Source organism: Heptranchias perlo, chromosome 27 (assembly GCF_035084215.1).
Source record: "Heptranchias perlo isolate sHepPer1 chromosome 27, sHepPer1.hap1, whole genome shotgun sequence".
NCBI lineage: Eukaryota > Metazoa > Chordata > Chondrichthyes > Hexanchiformes > Hexanchidae > Heptranchias > Heptranchias perlo.
The window spans coordinates 22,631,333-22,651,564 of NC_090351.1; the positions used below are offsets into that span (position 1 = coordinate 22,631,333).

Genomic DNA, 20,232 nt, shown 5'->3' on the forward strand with positions numbered 1-20,232 from the left:
ACCGAATGATACAGAATCAAAGACAGACTTATAATTAAAGGTTTCACTTGGTAGAATAGTAATTATATATAACAAGAGCAAAAGTATTGATAAGAAGTAAGGGAGTTATACCAATCTCAGCTCAACGGAAAAAGCGCTTGTTAAGTAAGGAAATGTGTTTATTAACTAAAGTGATAAGGTACATGTTAAATTAAATTCTCCTTATATGGAGTTGTATTTTAACTTTTATATAATTATGTGGATTGTCACTTAGATGGGGTGAACAAAATGTATAAAAAATGGCAGCTAGTATAGATATCTTGGATTCAAAAAAGGTCTGATCAACCTGTATGCTGAGTTCAGAACTGTAACACATGAGTCCCCAGCCTATCCACTCACTGGTGCGGTTGTGAGTGCCATCTGTTAAGTGTATGTTAAGTACTATTGCATGTACTGTATGCTGAACAAACTATGAACGCTGGCCTCAACGTCTAAGAACCTTATTGATTTGAGGAGTAGATGGACCATCTAATCATAAATAAAAACCTTCCTCTAATAACAGCGTCTGAGTACATCAGTCCCAGCATACCAAGTGTCACTGAAGATAAAAGATCATTTTACTGGTAGTGAGAATGTCAAGAAACAAACTTACAGCCTTTCTCCGTCATTCCTAGAAAGAGTGACTGAAAAAGAGCAGCAGCAACAATAGTGGAGGGAAGCATACTGACGTGTGGGAGCTGGGTTGGAAGCTGATGCCACGCAAGTAGGTTGGTGAGCTACAACTTATTTGGTTAACACAGGTAAGGATCATGAGCAAGTTTCAAACAAGTTCATGACAAACAGGTAAAAGTCTAACAATTTCCACTTGCCCCTACCAAGGGGATTGTCAAACTGGCAGCCAAAAACCTCCAGAGGCAGCTCACCTGAGAAATTGGAGAGCAGTCTTCACAGAAGGTAATTTTTAAAATAAATAAAATTAAATTAGTTTATTATTGTACTTTGGGGGCAGGGATAGGAAGTAACCTGAAAAATATTTTCAATATAGTGATAAATTTTATGAATTAGAACTCAATGCGGAGCTTTGACAATTGGAGCACTTTGGGAATTTGGTCAGGGTTCAGCACAGCCTGCATAATTTTCCATTCTTTTTGTCCCACCAGGAGAGTTAATTCATAGAGACCACCTATGGTTTTAAAGATCAAATATAAAATTGCAGAATAAATAGATAACTCTTCAGCACTCTTTTTGTCAGTCTCTCCCTAACCCTGTCCCTTGTCTCTTCTGCATGTTTGCCGCTCTTCTTATTTGTACTTTCATCTTTTTAAAAGCCCAGGCCATGCGGAAGATGGCAGCCAAGGGATTTAAAGGAGGAGAGAGATGTGAAGAGTTGGAGAGGTTTAGGGAGAAAATTCCAGAGCTTCAGGCTTAGATGGCTGAAGGCACGGCCGCCAATGGTGGGGCGAAGGAAGCGGGGGATGCACAAGAGGCCAGAATTGGAAGAACGCAGAGTTATCAGAGGCTTCTTGGACTGGAAGAGGTTACATAGGTAAGTAGGGGCAACACCATGAAGGGATTTGAACACGAGAATGATAATTTTAAATTTAAGGTGTTGGTCATAGAGTCATAGAGTCATAGAGTTATACAGCACGGATAGAGGCCCTTCGGTCCATCGTGTCCGCGCCGGCCATCAAGCCCTGTCTACTCTAATCCCATATTCCAGCATTTGGTCCGTAGCCTTGTATGCTATGGCATTTCAAGTGCCATAGCATACAAGGACCGAGACCCAATGTAAGTCAGCAAGCACAAGGGTGATGGGTGAGCAGGACTTGGTGCGGGTTAGGATTCAGGCAGCAGAGTTTTGGATGAGCTCAAGTTTATGGAGGGTGGAGGATGGGAGGCCTGCCAGGTGAGCTCTGGAATAATGAAGTCTGGAGGTGACAAAAGCATGGATGAGGGTTCCAGCAACATTCAGCTGAGGCAAGGGGTGGAGATGGACAGTGTTGTGAAGTGGATGCAGAATGAAGGGAGTGGTGAAGGGGGTAACAAATACTGTTAATACTGAGGAGCTTTTTGTGAACTTTCAGGCAAGGGGATTGAGGAGTTCACTGAAAGCGCTGCTCTATCAACTGCTCCTTGGCCTTTCTAGCTGCAATGAGCTCTGTTGGCCCTCCTTGTGGTTCACCTTTGCCTTCATCCAATTCTTTCTTATCTGATGATGATGCTTCTTGTTGCTGTGTCTCCTCCAACTCCAATCCTCCCTGCATTGTCAGGTTGTGCAGAATGCAGCAAACTGCAATAATAAGGCCCGCTTTCTCTGGGCCAAACTGGGGGAGCCCCCAGGGCAATTAAGGCACCTGAACCTATGCTTCAAAATGCCAAGTGTATGCTCTATGATGTTCCTGGTTGTCTCATGGCTCTCATTGTACCTGTGTTGCTCAGGTGTGGTGGGGTTGAGGAAAAGTGGGGTGGGGGGCAGTGGGTGAGTGTCGCAGGATGAAGGCGACGTGGCAGCGGTCAGTGAATCTGGTGCAGACTAGCATTATCCTTCTGTAGTGATCACACACCATGTTGAACGTTGATGAAAAGGAATCTTCCTGTTCACATAACCTGTTGGCTCATCTCCCGGTGCCTTGATAGCTACATGAGTGCAGTCTATTATGCCGTGGGCATGAGGAAAGCTGACCACTACTGCAATTCTCACAGCTCTCTCATTCTGGCTGTGGCATCCATTGGGAAGGTAATGCACTGGTTTGCTCTGGCATGGAGGACATTGGTGACCCGCTTGATGCAGCTGTGCACTGCAGACTGGGCGATGCAGATGATATCGCCTGTAGCTGCCTGAAAGGAGTGTGTGGCGAAAAAGTGAAGAGTGACTTTGACAGCCAATGGCAAGCCAATGGTCCAGCAGGCAGCAGGTCCTGCTGCAAAAGGCTGCATAGATCAGCGACAGGCTGCCTGGTAAACCGCAGCCTCCTCCTGCAATGCTCCTTGGAAATATCCAAGAAGGTAGCTCGGTCTATACACCCAGTGGACTGGGTAAGGCCTTCTACGAGCAGCCCTCCTCACCTGCTGTCTTCCAACAAGCCCAACTGCTGCTTGTACTGGTTCCTCCGGCTGCTGCTCCTCTTCGCTTCTTCCTCCAGCTGTTCGTCCATTCAAAGGAGTGAAGAAAAAACAGCACCCATGATAAGCAGTGAGAGCTTAATGAGGGTAGGTGAGGAAAAGATAAAATCAGAAAGTAACAAACTGGAAGCTCATAGCTGGCTTGAAAATGCACTACTCACATAGCACACAGATCCTAATGACCTAAGTGCCTGAAGGTCACTGGCCCTTTAACTAGAGCTTCCAATCATCTCAGTCTGTTTATGAAGCCAATGCTAAGTTTTACGACCCGAGTCAGCTCCACGGTAAAAGTAGCGGTCGATGGGTTTCTGGCGGGAATGAGGCGGGAAGTCGATTTTTGCAATTTCAACTGCCCACTTGCCCTGTTCCCACCTATAATGATTTTATACTGAATGAAATTAAAAACTGCTTAAATAAATGATCTTTTCAAAATGGCATTATTGTTACTATGATTTTAACATTGTTGAACAGAGTGCTGTGTTTAATGTGCCTCGTGGAATCATCCTCCATAACACTGGGACACAACAGTGGAGGGGCAGGGGGGAGGATGGAGAGATACAGTAGCACCAATGGGGGGGCGGGGTTAGAGGTAGTAGCTAAGAACTGAAATAATGAAAGCCTGCATAACAAAAGCACATAGTATATTGATATCTTTGACTACAGTGATTCCATCAATGGGGTGTTTTCACAGTATCACTGCATTAGTGAAATGAAAACAGTGCTAATGGAAATTAAAAGTAGTGCTGAAATCACAATGATTGAAGGTTGAGGGAGGCTATTATAATATTATCATATCATCCACAAAAGCAACAGTTTCTGTGCTGGAATAGAAGACCTCAAACAAATTCGAAAACTCAGGCCTTGCTTTGTGCTATGTTGAATACATTTTCTTATATCTTTACTTACAACCTGCAGGTTCAATCATCTCAAGCTTATTCAGGTCAGTATCTTTATCAACCAAACATGCACTTAATTACATATTTGAATTTATATTCCCCACCATCAATCAAGTACACACAAAGTATACACAGGTTTGTATTCACTAGGGATGTGCTGAAACACAGGGTAAAATATGAATAGCTTTGTTCCATAGATTGTTTTCACATCTTCAATCCTGAAAAATTGTTCAATGTAGTGCTACAAAAGAATCAATATTTTTTTTTATGTGTTGAGGGGACAAAGCACACATTTTTGTCTGTGATTTTACCACTTAGAACTGGAAAGTGTGAAAAAAGAAATTAAAATGTCATGTTTCAGCTTTGTGATATTAACAAGAACTCTTATGTCACACCTTCCAACTGCCCACTCAATAGAACTGAAGTTAGGCATAGCGATAGCAAGCTTATCTCTTTGGCCCACCAGAAAGTACTTACTGGACCATAGAAATTTCTCCTGTATTGCATTACTCAGTTGCTATCACTACAGGGTACTTGTGGTTTCTTTATGGGGTGGTAGTGTGGAAAACCATAAAGAAATGCCTGACCAAATTAACTTTCTAATGCACCTAAACCATAAAGCTGACCATATTAATTTCCTAATACCCTTAAAACCAAAAAAAAGAAGAAAAGCATGATGGATAAGTTGACCATGTTAGCTGACCAGCTGAATATAATAGAAAGCTTATGTTTTAGTTCTCACCAAAGACACACAGAAGAGCTATTGTCTGCTTATGAGATAACTGTCTGACTAACGGAAATGAATGACCATATAGCCTTGAGACTAGGTACAGGCCCACTGATAAGAAAAACTGTTACTAAGGAAACGTGCTTTCCCAGACAATGTTTAAAAGAATCACGAGGCAGTCATGAGGAACCAGAGGGTGGGTTCCCTATTTTGATTGACTAACCACTTGAACTAATAAAGAATGTACATGTACGCCCATATTCTATGATAGACAGACATTACTAATTAAACTGTATAAATGTGAACCGTTTTCCTATGTACAGTGAAGAGGTTGTTCTAACCATTGTTTTAGAGCACTCTTCCCTTGAGCTCAAGTTTCTTTTAATTAAAATTCTTGTCTGAAAATAAGGGCTCGATTTTAGGGTCGGGTTACCTGCGGGTTTCCAGCGGGGTGGCCCCGAAAATCCCGATCTCCGGTCACGTGACCGGATCGCGACGAAATCCCGGCCACTTCCGGGTACCGCGCTGACGTGCGGGGCTGCGCGCGCAAGCCCCGCTGGTGGGAATCCCGCAGGCAATTAAAGCCAGCGGGGTTCCACTTGAGAGTACTTACCTTGCTCGTTGTGGTCAGTTAATGAGCTGAAGCAGCTGTCAAAAGAGGAAGTGTGGGATTTTAGGTTCAAGGCAGTCAGTTTCCCACACTGGGGGAAACAGTACCTTTCAAACCAGGCGTGTTGCAGCCAGCAGCCTGTGGCAGGTGCCAAGGTGCGCTCCACGGGGGAGAGCCCTCACCCACGCAGGAGGCCACCGCGTCACATAGGGCAACCCCTGCCCCCCACCACCCCCCGGCCAAGCCAGAGGACAGACCGACACGAAACCGCAGCCCCAGTCCGAGGACCCACACACCTACCCTGCACAACCCCTCAGACCAACACCTGCCAGTTGGGTGGTGTGTGGACACCCTCGGAGGACGAAGAGCATGACCAGCACCAGCAGCCTCGCAGTCCACGCCGTCCGCCGCAGAGACGTGGATCCCCCCAACACGGTGTGGTTGCACGCCCACCTGCACAGCAGGAGGGAGGGCTACCGCAGAGAGAGACGCGTCGCAGAGGGCACTACCCTCGCCACAGGGTCCACAGACTGAGGCGCAGCTCCCCGGACCTCTCCGAGCAGCAGTGCACAGGGAGGCGCAGATTCGCTCGACATGTAGTCGTGGAGATCTGCAGCCTCTTTCATGCCGAGCTGCTCCTGGCTGGCCCCAGCACCAACTGCTTACCTGTCGCTGGCAAAGTCACCACTGCCCTCCACACCTTCTCCTCCGCATCCTTCCAGGGTGCAGCCGGCTACACCGCCGATGTCTCTCAGTCGTCTGCGCGGACGAGCCCTGCAAATACACCTGCACCTACTCTGCAGTAACACGATGGGTGGCATCAGTGGTGGGTCCTCATAGTGATACCCAGGAGCGGGCATTATTGGACACAACGGACAGGATTCGCAGAGACATGGCAGTGGTGGTGTCAATATAATGTGTGCTGTTTGTGGCTCTGAAATTCAATATGGGTAACACCCATGACAAACCCTCAGACACCCTTGTGCACCCCCTTCATGCTGACGAGACGTTTGCCTTACCCTGCCTACTGCACATATGTGATGCATGCCCTGTGGCTGCAGCACAGGTGGTGGCAGGTTGAGTGAGGCTGGCCGTGAGGGAGATGCACGAGAGGGTGAGTATGGGATGGAGCAATGAGATTGTATGAGGATTGGGTCGCGTGTTAGTGGCAGGATGAGTACTGGCGAGGTGAGTAGGTGGAGGTAAGATGAGGATGGGGTGTGAGTGGGCATGAAGGGTGATGTGACAGAATAGTGTTGGCGGTGCCGAAGGAGATTTGGGGTGGGGGCAGTGTTGTGGCAGACGGAGTGTAGGGGAAAGACTTCGTGTTCTCACTGTGGCGGACCTACTGCGGTCATTTCAGCGCCTCCTGCACTGTATGCAGGTGGGCCATATGTTGGTGGCGCAGGTGACCCCCTCTGCCACCTCGAGCCAGGCCTTCTTGGTGGCAGAGGCAGGCCGCTTCCTCCCGCACGCCGGGGGGAAGATCTGTGTCCTCCCCCTCCTCCTCACCCCATCTGATGATACCTGGGGTGAGGCATCATTAAACTGGGAGCAGCCTTCCCCCTGGGCTGCTCCATGCTGCAATTTGTCCCATTGGTTGCAGCATCTGTCAGTGGAGGACTGCCCCTTTAACTAGAGAGCCTCCAGCTGACAGATCGTACTGCGCATGCGCAGCCCGACCGACGCGCAGGCCAGCGCCGTGGACCCCGGAGGAGCAGGTAATTGGATCCTATTAGTGGGTTGCCTGCTACGATCGCGTGGGCAACCCACTAATTTCGCCGTTCGCGTTTTCGACGCTCCCGGAGGACCACCCGCTGGGAACCCGCAGGCCTGCTAAATTCAAGCCCTAAGTGTTTGGAGTTAATGCATTGTATATAATAGGTAATTAAGTTTTCGACAGTTCCAGGACAAAATTTTAAAAGCCTAAATGCCATCTCATTTTTTTTTACTTGTAAGCAAGAAAATTACGTTGGTACAAAGGCTTGCTGACATCATCACTGAACGATGATATCATTCCATCAACATTACCATGCTACTGGCTGAGCAGAAGTGAGAGCTGTTGCTGCTTAGTCAGGTGAAACGAGAGCAATACCAGAGTAATACTGCTAGCAAAGTTCAAAGAGAAATCAGCAATATTTACAAAATGAACACAAATTTCTAGGAGCTGGTAAAAATGAATATGGAAAGCTGTCCATGTCTTTTTATTTCCGATATTCCGAAGTACAGCACCTGTACAAGCTGACTTCAAAGCAGTCATCAGGGTAGATTTTGATCTGAGCCCGTTTTGGGCTCATATTCGGCGTCGTGCGACCGAATCACGCTCAAACCAAGCAGCCCAAGGATCGATGGAAATTGATCCTTGGGCCACTTCAGCATATTTGGCGCTGGTCGCACCTCCACAGGCAGCTCACCCGAGCAAAGACTTCAATTTCGGACCGGCTCCCATGCCGGCAGCGGCCCTCAGGTAAGTTCCAGGAAGAGGGGTTAGATCAGGTTTACAGTGGAGGGTTTTGGCGACTCCAAAGGAACTTTTTTTTTTAAATAAAAAAAGTTTTTTTTTAAATTTCGGTTGGCGGCTGCCGAGGCTGCTGAATATTCCTGAGTAGGGCAGGCAGTTCGCCAACTAATTTCTGTATTGGGTCCTTCAACAGGCGGTAAGCACCATAAATATGTAAATTGGGGCCCAACGCCTGTTTTAGGCATTCACCCATGTCACTGCTAAATTGGCATGCATTGCATCCATTTTATGCCCGAGAAACAGGCACAATCATAGAATCACAGAATGTGCTGTAACCATTCTATGATTCTACGATTATGCCTGTTTACTAATTTCTTCTCCATCATGTTATAAATAGGATTCAATTTTCCCCTGAATGCAGTAATACAAAGAGGGCTTCGCACAATGTTATTTTTATCTCTTTTTTTGACACAGCTTAAATTCTGCATCAGATTTTCTCTCATACATCAGGTGGGTGGCAAACAAAATAACCTAGTATTAAAGTCAATAGGCTGGAAATTATGCTGTGTGATATTATTATATGAAAGCTTAGCTCGTTTGTGTCAAATTCCTCTGTCCACTATTTGAAGGGATGCACTGATCTGTTTAAAGAAAATATTAGAGGTAAAAAAAACTTACAATAAACATGTTAATGTCTCTATTAAAATGATAGACAGAGGAATTTAATACGAGAGAGCTAAGTGCTTGTAATGATAATATTGCACAGTATAATTTCCAGGCTAATGAATATATTAAATAGGGCCTCATTGTTAATGATAAGATGAGAATTCAGGCAAACTTGAACTTCAGCTTTAAATTCAGCTTCATGTAGAATGCAATTCATCCGCTAAGTTTGAACTTGAACAAGAAATACGAACATTACAATTACGGTACATAGTTCAAAATGGCAGTAAGTTTTTACAGTGTTCCAAACTGGTAATGGTGTAAACCAAACCCATAGTGGGCGTTAAGTGTCATGCTAGTGCCAATTTGAACATTCAACTACAGACCCGAAGAAAGTTTCCAGTGGATTCGTACTTGAAGCTCCCATCATACTGGTCAATGCATTCATTCGCTACCATCCACTACACCTCACTATCTGTCACATCTGACATGTACTGTGCTCCATCTGTTCTCAACAGTGTTTAATTGAAAGAGAAATAAAGCACACTTTAACGGCGGGGGCACATGTACGCACAATGGGGGTAATTTTGATTTTGAGATATTGTATGACGGGTGATTGCGAATTGGCAGCCCATTTTCCATCTCTCCCAATGTTAATATTTGCTGGGCACAGCCCATTTTCCATCTCTCCTGATGTTAATATTTGCTGGGCACAGCCCATTTTCCATCTCTCCTGATGTTAATATTTGCTGTGCACAGCCCATTTTCCATATCTCCCAATTTTTATTTCCATTGAAGTCAATGGGCGTTTTGGCTAGTCTGGGTGAACTACTCTACAGTCCATTAACTTCATGGGCAATTGTGCCTTTCAGAATACAAAAGCCTTTTATTGAGAAAAATCACATAGTATAAGGGGAAAAAAAACTAATTAAAATAGAACTACAGTTTTAGCAGGGTTTTCTTTAATTAATTTTGTGTATAATGGGGGTAGCCCTGCCTAATTGCAATCTCTTGCTTTCTCAAATAGAACGAGAGAAAGAAGAGCAGCAGTGAACCTTTGAATCAGTAGCTGGGAAGTCTGGGAAAAGGAGCCCAGCTCATCAGTCTTTTACCAAAATGTTCCCATGCATTCCTGTGTAGTTCCTATTGCCCTGTGTAGAAACTGAACAAAACCCAAAAACATAGAAATACTTCAATTGTGGTGTAACTTTGCTTAATGAAATGTTATGTTAGCTATTATTCCAAGTGAATTTATGATGATCAAACACCAGTCTCCAGTCCATCTTGAGTTTAACTGCTCACACAGAGGACTGATCTAGACTATCATGGGACAAGTTGTCCCTGTGCACAGCAAATATTAACCAGCATTTCCATTTGCAGTGTTTTCTTGTGGTATCTGGGAGTCCTGGCATTGGAGACACAGAAGCTAGGATGAAAATAACACTTTTTTTGCATTAAAAACAGGATTAGCATGTAAAAGGCTTGCTTACAAATGAGCAAATAGTGTAAGTGATGCAACTGTTTTGGGAATTCAAAAACCTTGCATACAAAAAGCCTTTTAATACAAGGAGTTACATACAAGTGGGCTTCACTCTCTAAGTCTGTTCTGGCGTTATCTACAGTAAGAAGAAAGGTAATGTATATAAATTCTCTGAAACTTGTTCCTATCCAATTATCCAGTACCTAACCGTATAATGGATTTTATTTCTCTCTGCCTCCTCTGTTCCTGAACAGAACAAAAAAGACATGTACAATTTTTAAACTAATATGGATTTTTAAAATAATTGTCTAGTGAGGGATAAGGTTTGTCTCTATAGTGAAATCCTCAAGCTGCTAGAACTAACACCTTTATTATAGAGGCTTGCTCTTTTAATCTGCTGCTCTTGCATTGGAAATTAGAACAAAATTAATTCCATGCAAGTAATATGAAAGTAACACATTTTAAAAAAAATATACTTATAGGAGGTATACATCATAATTAAAAGAAGTAATACTTAATTATTTCCAGCTAAGTTCAGTGATCCCACCCTAAAACAATGTATCCCTAGTTCTTTTAGACATTTTGAGCTCAATGCTAGGTCTTCTGATGTCCAAATATTGCCTAACTGTTTTTTTTAAAAAGCGCCTCACTTGAAAAACTAACTCATTAAAAAGAATTCTATTTTCTTGCCTCAGAACATTTCTTAACATTGCAGGATTGCCATTTTGAAATCATGGCCTGTAAGCGGTTGTTAAAATATATATTTACAATGCACTAAATGTTCAGCGAAAGCATTCCAGAGATATCTTTAGTTCAAAATGTGTTAGAAAAAAAAAATCTCTTCATTAAAACAACAGTTCTTACACTGTGTACAAAATATAATTTAAAGATGGAGGTTAAGGTATAAATGAATGTGTTAAGGCAACATGAAGCAAAACAACAGGAAATAAATATGAAATATGAACTGCACAGAAAGCAGTATTATTGTTAGAAGACCAGATCCTGGATTAGTTTGTGAAAATCTGTGCTGCCCTGAAACATGTACATGATAGAAAAAATCTCCATAGGGATATGAAGTCACGGAACATCATTCTGACCAAAGATGGGACAGTTCGGCTGGGGGATATCGGAATTTATAGAGTATTTAACAGTACTGTGGAGCTGGCACAACTCTGCAAAGGTACACCATACTACCCACAAATATGTGAAAATGAGCCTTACAACATCAAAAGTAATATTTAGGCTGTGGGCTGTGCCCTTATGGAATGATCACTCTAAAGCATGCATTTAAAACTGGCAACATGAAAAGGTTGGTGCTAAAAATCATCCATGGACCTTATCCACCTATATCTCTTCATCATTTCTATGATCTGCATAACATCGCAGATGTTGAAAAGGAATCTATGGGGAAGGCTATCATTCAGCTTACTGCTTTATATTTCTATCCAGAATTGAAAGATTGTTTTCACCTGATCTGATGGTTAGAGAATTTGGTCATGTAGTTCTGCATCATGCTCCAAAGCCAGTTATTTGCCACTTAGCAGTTAAAGGACCAGGTCCAGTTTCAGGATCTACACAGAAAAATCACTAAACCAGCAGTCAATCCCATTGACTATAAAATCAAAAAAGGCCTTCTGATAAGAAACCACTAATGAAACACAAGCAGGCTCAACCTACTCCAGTGAACAAAATGGATATAATGGAAGAAAGGAGGAAAATGTTTGAAGAAGCACCACGAAAGTTAATAAAAGGAGTTCATCAAAGGAGAAAGAAAGCAAAGACATCAGGTGAATTTGCTGAAAGCTGGAGCTGATAGAGGCACACGGGGAGCTGGAGTTGACAGAAGCACATGGGGAGCTGGAGTCGATAGAGGCACACGGGGAGCTGGAGTCGATAGAGGCACATGGGGAGCTGGAGTCGATAGAGGCACACGGGGAGCTGGAGTCGATAGAGGCACACGGGGAGCTGGAGTCGATAGAGGCACACGGGGAGCTGGAGTCGACAGAGGCACACGGGGAGCTGGAGTCGACAGAGGCACACGGGGAGCTGGAGTCGACAGAGGCACACGGGGAGCTGGAGTCGACAGAGGCACACGGGGAGCTGGAGTCGACAGAGGCACACGGGGAGCTGGAGTCGACAGAGGCACACGGGGAGCTGGAGTCGACAGAGGCACACGGGGAGCTGGAGTCGACAGAGGCACACGGGGAGCTGGAGTCGATAGAGGCACACGGGGAGCTGGAGTCGATAGAGGCACACGGGGAGCTGGAGTCGATAGAGGCACACGGGGAGCTGGAGTCGACAGAGGCACACGGGGAGCTGGAGTCGATAGAGGCACACATAGCCCTGCAGCTTACAGCACTTTAGGTTCAGGTCCAGGTACTTTTTAAAAGAGTTGAGGGTCCCTGCCTCTACCACTAATTCGGGCAGCGAATTCCATACACCCACCACCCTCTGAGTAATAAAGTTTTTCTCATGTCTCCTCTAATCGTTCCGCCAATCAGCTTAAATCTATGTCCTCTAGTTCTTGAACTCTCCGCTAGGGGAAACAGGTACTTCCTGTCTACTCTATCTGGGCCCCTCATAATTTTGTACACCTCAATCAAGTCTCCCCTCAGCCTCCTCTGCTCCAAGGAAAACAACCTCAGCCTATCCAATCTCTCCTCATAGCTGCAATTTTCAAGCCCTGGCAACATTCTTGTAAATCTTCTCTGCACTCTCTCCAGAACAATTACGTCCTTCCTGTAATGTGGTGACCAGAACTGCGCACAATATTCCAGCTGTGGCCTTACCAGCGTTTTATACAGTTCCATCATTACGTCCCTGCTTTTGTATTCTATACCTCAGCTAATAATGGAGAGCATTCCGTATGCCTTCTCCACAACCTTATCTACCTGTGCTGCTATCTTCAGGGATCTGTGCACATGCACTCCAAGGTCCCTCACTTCCTCTACCGCTCTCAATACATTCCCGTTTACTGTTTGCCCACACTAAGTGCATTGCCTCACACCTCTCCGGGTTGAACTCTATTTGCCACTTTTCCACCCACTCCACCAACCCATTGATATCTTCTTGGAGTCGACAGCTATCCTCTTCACCATCAACTACACGGCCAATTTTTGTGCAAATTTGCCAATCATACCCCCTACATTCAAGTCCAAATCATTAATATACTACAAACAGCAAGGGACCCAACACTGATCCCTGTGGCACACCACTGGAAACGGATTTCCATTCGCAAAGACATCCATCGACTTTTACCCTTTGTTTCCTGTTACTGAGCCAATTTTGGATCCAATTCACCTCCTTTCCCTGTATCCCATGGGCTTTTACCTTTCTGACCAGTCTGCCATGTGAGACCTTGTCAAATGCCTTACTAAAATCCATGTAGACAACATCCGCTGCACTATCCTCATCAATCCTCCTGGTCACTTCCTCAAAGATTTGTAAGGCATGACCTTCCCTGAACAAATCCATGCTGACTATCCCTGATTAAGCCATGCCTTTCCAAGTGACAGTTTATCCTATCTCTCAGTATTGATTCTACTAGTTTGCCCACCACCGAGGTAAGACTGACCGGCCTATAATTGTTCGGCCTTTCCCTCGTACCCTTTTTAAACAATGATACTATGTTTGCAGTCTTCCAGTCCTCCGGTACCTCCCCTGTATCTTGTGAGAATTGGAAAATGATCCTCAGAGCATCTGCTATTTCCTCCCTGGCTTCCTTCAATAGCCTAGGAAACAATCCATCCGGCCCTGGTGACTTATCAACTTTCAAGGATTCCAGTCCCTCCAGTACTTCCTCTCATTACATTTACCTTATCCAATATTTCACACATCTCCTCTTTAACTACTACGTCCGGATCATCCCTTTCCTTTGTGAATACGGAGACAAAATATTCATTTAAAACCTTACCCACATCCTCTGCTTCTACACATAAGTTACCCTTATCATCCCTGATGGGTTCCACCTTTTCCTTCGCTATCCTCTTGTTCTTAATGTACTGATAAAACATCTTTGGGTTTTCTTTAATCTTACTAGCTAATATATTTTCACGCCCTCTCTTTGCTTTCCTTATTTCCTTTTTTACATCATCCCTGTACTTTCTGTACTCCTCTAGGCTTTCTGCAGTATTTAGTTTTCTGTGACAGTCATAAGCTTTCTTTTTCTGCTTTATCTTGCCCTGTATACTTCTAGACAACCAGGCGGCTCTAAATTTGGCAGTGCCACCCTTTTTCTTTGAGGGGACGTGTCTGCATTGTACCCGTAGAATTTCACTTTTTAGTGCCTCCTGCTGGCTTGCCACTGATTTCTCCTCAAGTAGTTGTGTCTAGTCCACTTCTGCCAATTCACCTCTTAGTTCTGTAAAATTTGCCTTCCCCCAATTTAAAACATTTACTCCTGATTTAACTCTGTCCTTTTCCATAATAATGCTAAAACTAACTGAATTGTGGTCACTATCCCCAATATGGTCACCCACTGTCACTTCACCCACTTGCCCATCTTCATTTCCCAGGACTAAATCTAGAATTGCATCCCCTCTTGTTGGGTTTGTCACGAACTGGCTAAAAAAGTTCTCCTGGACACCAATCAAGAATTTTGCGCCCTCTGTGCCCCTCACACTGTTTGAATCCCAGTTGATGTTAGGGTAATTGAAGTCCCGTACTATTATTGCCCTCTTATTTTTGCATTCAGAAATTTGCCTACTTATTTGTTCTTCTATCTCCCTTTCGCTATTCGGGGGTCTATAGTACACTTCTAGTAGTGTGACTGCCCCTTTTTTATTTCTTAGCTCAACCCATATGGCCTCGGGGAGCACACGGGGAGCTGTAGCCGATAGAAGCACATGAGGAACTGGAGCCGTGGAAGGGGTGTGGGGAACTGGAGCCATGGGAGGGGTGTGGAGAACTGGAGCCGTGGGAGGGACATGAAGAGCAGTGAGAGGTGCGCGGGAGGGAGCCATCAGAGACATATAGCTAGAACATTTTCAACTCATCCACAGAATTAAAGGAAGAGTTGCCAAATTCCATTTTTGAGCCAATTCTGTTCAGTTGTTATTTCAGTACTTTGCCATTGGGAATCAGAGTCTTCGGATGTGTGGGTGAAACAGCAGTGAGGTAACGGCAGCCGCTCTGTGAGGCAGAGTTTTCAGCTGTGTCTTTAACGGACTAAAACGGAATGCATTCTTTGCAAAAATGTTGTGATCCCGAGAATGACCCATTTTCCGTAGCTGAACTATAGTGCACACTTTTCAAAACTGTGTTGTGTAATTTTAGGCCTCAGTGGACCTGTCAGCAACAGCTAAGAAACTAAGAAACATCATATAAATGTACTGAATATGGAAAAGAGTTTCACAGTGTCAAGCAACCTCCAGAGGCAGCAGCAAATCCACACCATAAGGTTACTAATTCTGTCAGTTAATAACATCTGCTTACGTTTCTTGTGTACTCTTTAATGTTAGTATTGAGATGCTATTAATTATGTTATCATAAATGTATTAATGAAATGATGTTAGTTCATGGTTTCTGACTTCCTCTTTAATGATTTGGCAAGAAGAGGTAACTCATCAACTCAGTAGCATACCCTGGGTAGAAATTCGGGTTGTATGGCATTGCAAAACGGGCAGTATTACATCGCCTGCTCATGATACGCCCGTCCCACCCGTTACACACCCCACCCGCCCTTTATATGCCCCGCCCGATATTCTGTTTCATTGACTTCGATGGAATTGAATATCAGGTGGCCAACGTGATCCCACCCATTTTGCGTCAATGCCCAAGACAAATTTCTACCCCTAAAGGGGCATTGGTTTGTATAACTGTTAATGTAATTTTAATGTATTATGGTTCAAATAAACTAAACTTTAGGCATCTAATAATCTCTAGACATGGACAGTATATCTCCAGATGAGGAGTCAAGATGAAGCAGTTGAAGAGTTGTTTGGTGTCTTTTAATTAATATTTAGAGGTTTCTAATCACAGCGTTATTACAAAGAGTTTAATATTAGTTTTTAATAAGCCAGGCTGCTTTGTCAGGGTATGGAGGCAGGCAAGATGCAAAAAAAACTGTCCTATAAATTCCAACCCCTGCCCTGCTCCTGGACAGCCCTCTCAGCTTTTAATAACGATTATTGAATTTTCAAGAAACATTATTCAGTATTGGCACCTAAGGTACAATGTGATCATAAAACAGCCAACAGTATATACATTTCAGATGGTTCCCTGTTTTTCCATTAGCAGCTGTCTGTCACTTACCATCCACACAGGCTGGCTTGGCTCTCGTTGTGCCAGCAATCTGCCCTCTCCTACAAGCACATCGTGCTGTTTGTCTGGCTATTGTTCTCCGTGGTTGACTACTATCTCTGTCCAAGGTAACTATTTCACATGTACCCACAGCCAGCTGACCTAGAACAAAACACATAACACAGGAATCAATGTTAGGTATTTTAACCCTCAGCTCATGCCTGATGACCCAACTTAAACTGACAAAATTGTCACTCTCTGAGGAAGCCAAAGTCAGATTGTCAGTCAACACTAGAGTTTCACCTTGAGTTTCCTCATCAAGAGTCTGATTGTAGTTAGCCTGAAAGTACCATTTCTTGAAATACAGTGAAGATATCTTTCAAATATTAAAAGATTCTAGTGGATCTCCCACAGAATTGCTAACAGTGACTCAGAGGATACAATGTTGCATAAACTCAACAGCAATTATCCCCCATAATCCAGAGAAGCCCCCGCTTTCTCTGTCTCTCTGGCTCCGCTCACCTCAACAGAACTCTCAGAACCTCATTAACAGGCCATCTTCCCTTCCCCAACAAGTCCGCTATTTTAAGCCCCTGCAACAGATGACTGTGACATGCTGCAGATCAACTGTTAGCTCATATCCTGCAAAAAACTGAAGATGATGTTTCTGTTGATGACGGCTCTTAAATATTTGAGGCACTTCTGTTTCATATAGTTAATATATTGATATTTTAGATATGACAAGGTGCATGCACATCTTAAATACTTTTACTACATGTGGCACCCGTTGTATCAGCTCAGCTTCATTAGCTGCTTAACCAGTTTTTGTTGCTTTTATGGGATCAGCCCAGTGCCCTCCACGAAGGTGCCATTAGACTGCACCTCCGCTACTGAGTAATCTGCCACAGTGACAACCATCATGATGTTGGCAACCAGAGGAGTCTTCAACAAAGGTTTCATGATCCCATTGGCAGTCAGTAGTCAGTTCCCACCAACTGAGTCACCCTTTCCTTTATATAATGTGTGTATATTCAGACAGGACAGATAGTGGACCGCAAGTGCTTGAAGAGCATGTTTGCACAACCAAATGGGGTTAAGGTTGCTGCTGCCCAAGGTCTCTAAATGTCATGTTATTCCTGGAATCAGCCTTCTCTTTTGCTGTTGGGCTACTGTCCTCTTCATCTGCTATCGTGTTTTTGTGCATTGGGTGGGGAATTGCAGTTTCCCTATTAATGTTTTTCACACTGAAGGTGGTGCTGAGACTAAGATACATCAAAGTAATCCCTTAAGCCATTAAAAAATTGGTCAAAACCATTCATTCAGTAAATTTGAATCTGTTTACACAAGGCGAACCATGTTATATGGACAGCTCAGGTGTCAACAATACAAGTAGAGAGGTGTTCAAGATTTAAGAATAATGCACATAGGTAACATTGGGATCTGCATTTTTCTGCCACCTCGGGGAATCAAACAGCAAGCTACTCTTGGGTGCCGCATCCAGTAAAACTATTCAAAATATGTACCTTATGGTTATATCTAAAATATCAACATATCAGTCTCAGGGTATTTCCAGAGTCCAGGAAATTCAGAGGCCTGTTGCAGTGCCCTATATTGTTTGTAGAAAAAGGGAAGACGAGGTTGTTAAAGCTACATTTATAGTTATTTGCAACTGTCAAAAAAAAATCTGTTTTTACGTGGTAAATGTTATTTTAGAGTTTTATTATGGCTGGATGAGGAATTATATCTTGAAGATTTTTTTTATATTCATTCATGGGACGTGGGCGTCGCTGGCAAGGCCAGCATTTATTGCCCATCCCTAATTGCCCTTGAGAAGGTGGTGGTGAGCCGCCTTCTTGAACCGCTGTAGTCCATGTTTATGATGGAATGTGATAGGATGAAAATGTTTTAATTGGTTGAATAATTTTCTGTAAAATGAATAACTAACTAAAGTAAAAAAGAACCAATTAAAAAGGGAAAAACACACAAGGGCATACTTTCTGGTCATGAAGGGGTGAGACAGTAGCTCAACAAGCTTTGCACTCGTTGAAACCTCACTTGATGTTCTGAAACTGGCCTAATTAAATATTTATAGTAAGCTCTCAACCCAAATTAGGCCTGCTAGTTGGGGATCACGATTAGTCGCAGATTGGGAAATTGTGCTCAGCTGCAATTCTTAAAAGGCTGCGATTTAATGTGGCTGTATTTCTTGCTAACTAGTAAGGAAATCTTTGCCCCGAGAATTTTGTTGGACTAAAGTACAGATAGCTGAAGAACAGTTTAGGACTTCTTCCAAACCAAATGTTTTAGAGGTATTTCTGCAAGAAGCGTGGGAACAGAAGATTGCTCTATTTGGGTCTCCAGGGTATCCTCCCCATAGACAAAAGTGTGCACTCAACTTCAGGATAGAAGGCCCAATGAGTTCATGTTATGTCCAATACCCAAATGAGGAAAAATTTCATAGCCTCAGGAAGTCTACCAAAGTAAGGCTGACTAGTCTTCTTTATATCAAGTTGAAAGGCAAAATGTGCATGTTGAAAGGAGTAACTCATCTCAACTTGTTACACTGTGACATGCTAAGTCCTCAGAAAACATTACAGTCTTTCAAAGTTTCACGTGCACACCCACACTTCAGCAGGGCACACTTCATTGCTGCCAATTCAAATTGGAACTATTGTTGTATTTGTATTTGGAAACATGAAGCCACAAAGCAAGCTTACAACAAAACATAGCTGCATGATGTTTGTTCATTTACTCATACATTCTACAGTATCATTCTATGATGTCTTCAAACTTCCAATGACTCATCGTTACTTCTCTGCTTGTAGAACAAGGCAGCATGTAACAGATGGTAAAAGATTATGAGTGGTAGGAAGACCCTGTCATTTTAAAGACTTAAATCCCTTTGAAAATGCTGAACATTCTGAGGCCAGAGAGTAGAGGAATGTGATGCCTCTCTGAAGGTTAGGATTGTATCATTCACTTCCAGTTATTGTTTCTTCCTTTACTCATTCATTCACAAGCATTCCCAACATATCATCATGACACACACAATAAAGCCATGTAAGCACCGTTTGAAGGGCTGTCTTACAGATAGCATTCTAACATACGTTACTCATCTACTTCTATAGACAACCAGAAAGAACCAGCCTGACTTGCCCAGATGGCCAGTAACCTAGCAATTCACAGCACCCTGCATCTGGCACTTCATCCAACAAATAGCAGCACACTTGTTGGGAACACATTGCAACATGCAACAAATTACAGCAATCTTTGAGATCCTGGCATGAGTGCATTATAAAATGATTTGATATGTCAGGTCATTCAAAGCACTACTTCAAGATGTGTATAGCATGTTTGATAAAGGTTCTGGTGACTGCATGGACCTCTTTGTATCTTTGTTCAGCTGTTTTTCATGTTTTCTAAATGGTGTCATGAGCTAAGGCTGAAGAGGGTGGCCTTGGTTTGCTGGGAGTCATCCTTTGCATCTGCCTTCTCCTTCAAATAGCCTAGGTATGGAATATAGTTTTAAAATGAAGGCATCATGGCTTCTTTTGAAAGCCATCTGCCTCCACCACCCCCGCCCTCCGTAGCAGTGCAATTCAGATCCTAACCACTCGCTGCGTAAAAAAGTTTTTCCTCATGTCACGTTTGGTTCTTTTGTCAATCACCTTAAATCTATGACCTTTGGTTCTTAACCCTACCGCCAATGGGAACAGATTCTCTCTATCTACTCTGTCTAGACCCTTCATGATTTTCAATACCTCTATCAAATCTCCTCTCAACCTTCTCTGTTCCAATGAGAACAACCCTAGCTTCTCCAGTCTATCCACATAACTAAAGTCCTTCGTCTCTGGAATCATTCTAGTAAATCTTTTCTGCATTCTCTCTAAGGCCTTCACATCTTTCCTAAAGTGCGGTGCCCAGAACTGGACACAATACCCCAGTTATGGTCGAACCAGTGTTTTATAAAGGTTCATCATAACTTCCTTGCTTTTGTACTCTATGGCCCCGATATTACCCGGGAAGCGGGTTGGCAGCGGGAGGGGTCGACTG

At 43.6% G+C, this 20,232-nt stretch overlaps 1 protein-coding gene across 2 annotated transcripts in view; it reads right to left on the reverse strand.

The window, feature by feature from the left end:
• Positions 1-20,232, reverse strand: part of LOC137344693 (chemokine-like protein TAFA-5) — a 266,481-nt gene that overhangs the window by 166,734 nt on the left and 79,515 nt on the right. For both annotated transcript variants that reach the window (XR_010968439.1, XM_068007830.1), the window contains exon 2: positions 16,192-16,341. Coding sequence is in view for 1 of the 2 variants with exons in the window: in XM_068007830.1 (XP_067863931.1) it covers positions 16,192-16,341 (150 nt within the window). In the remaining variant the exon portion in view is untranslated. The remainder of the gene's footprint in view (positions 1-16,191; positions 16,342-20,232) is intronic.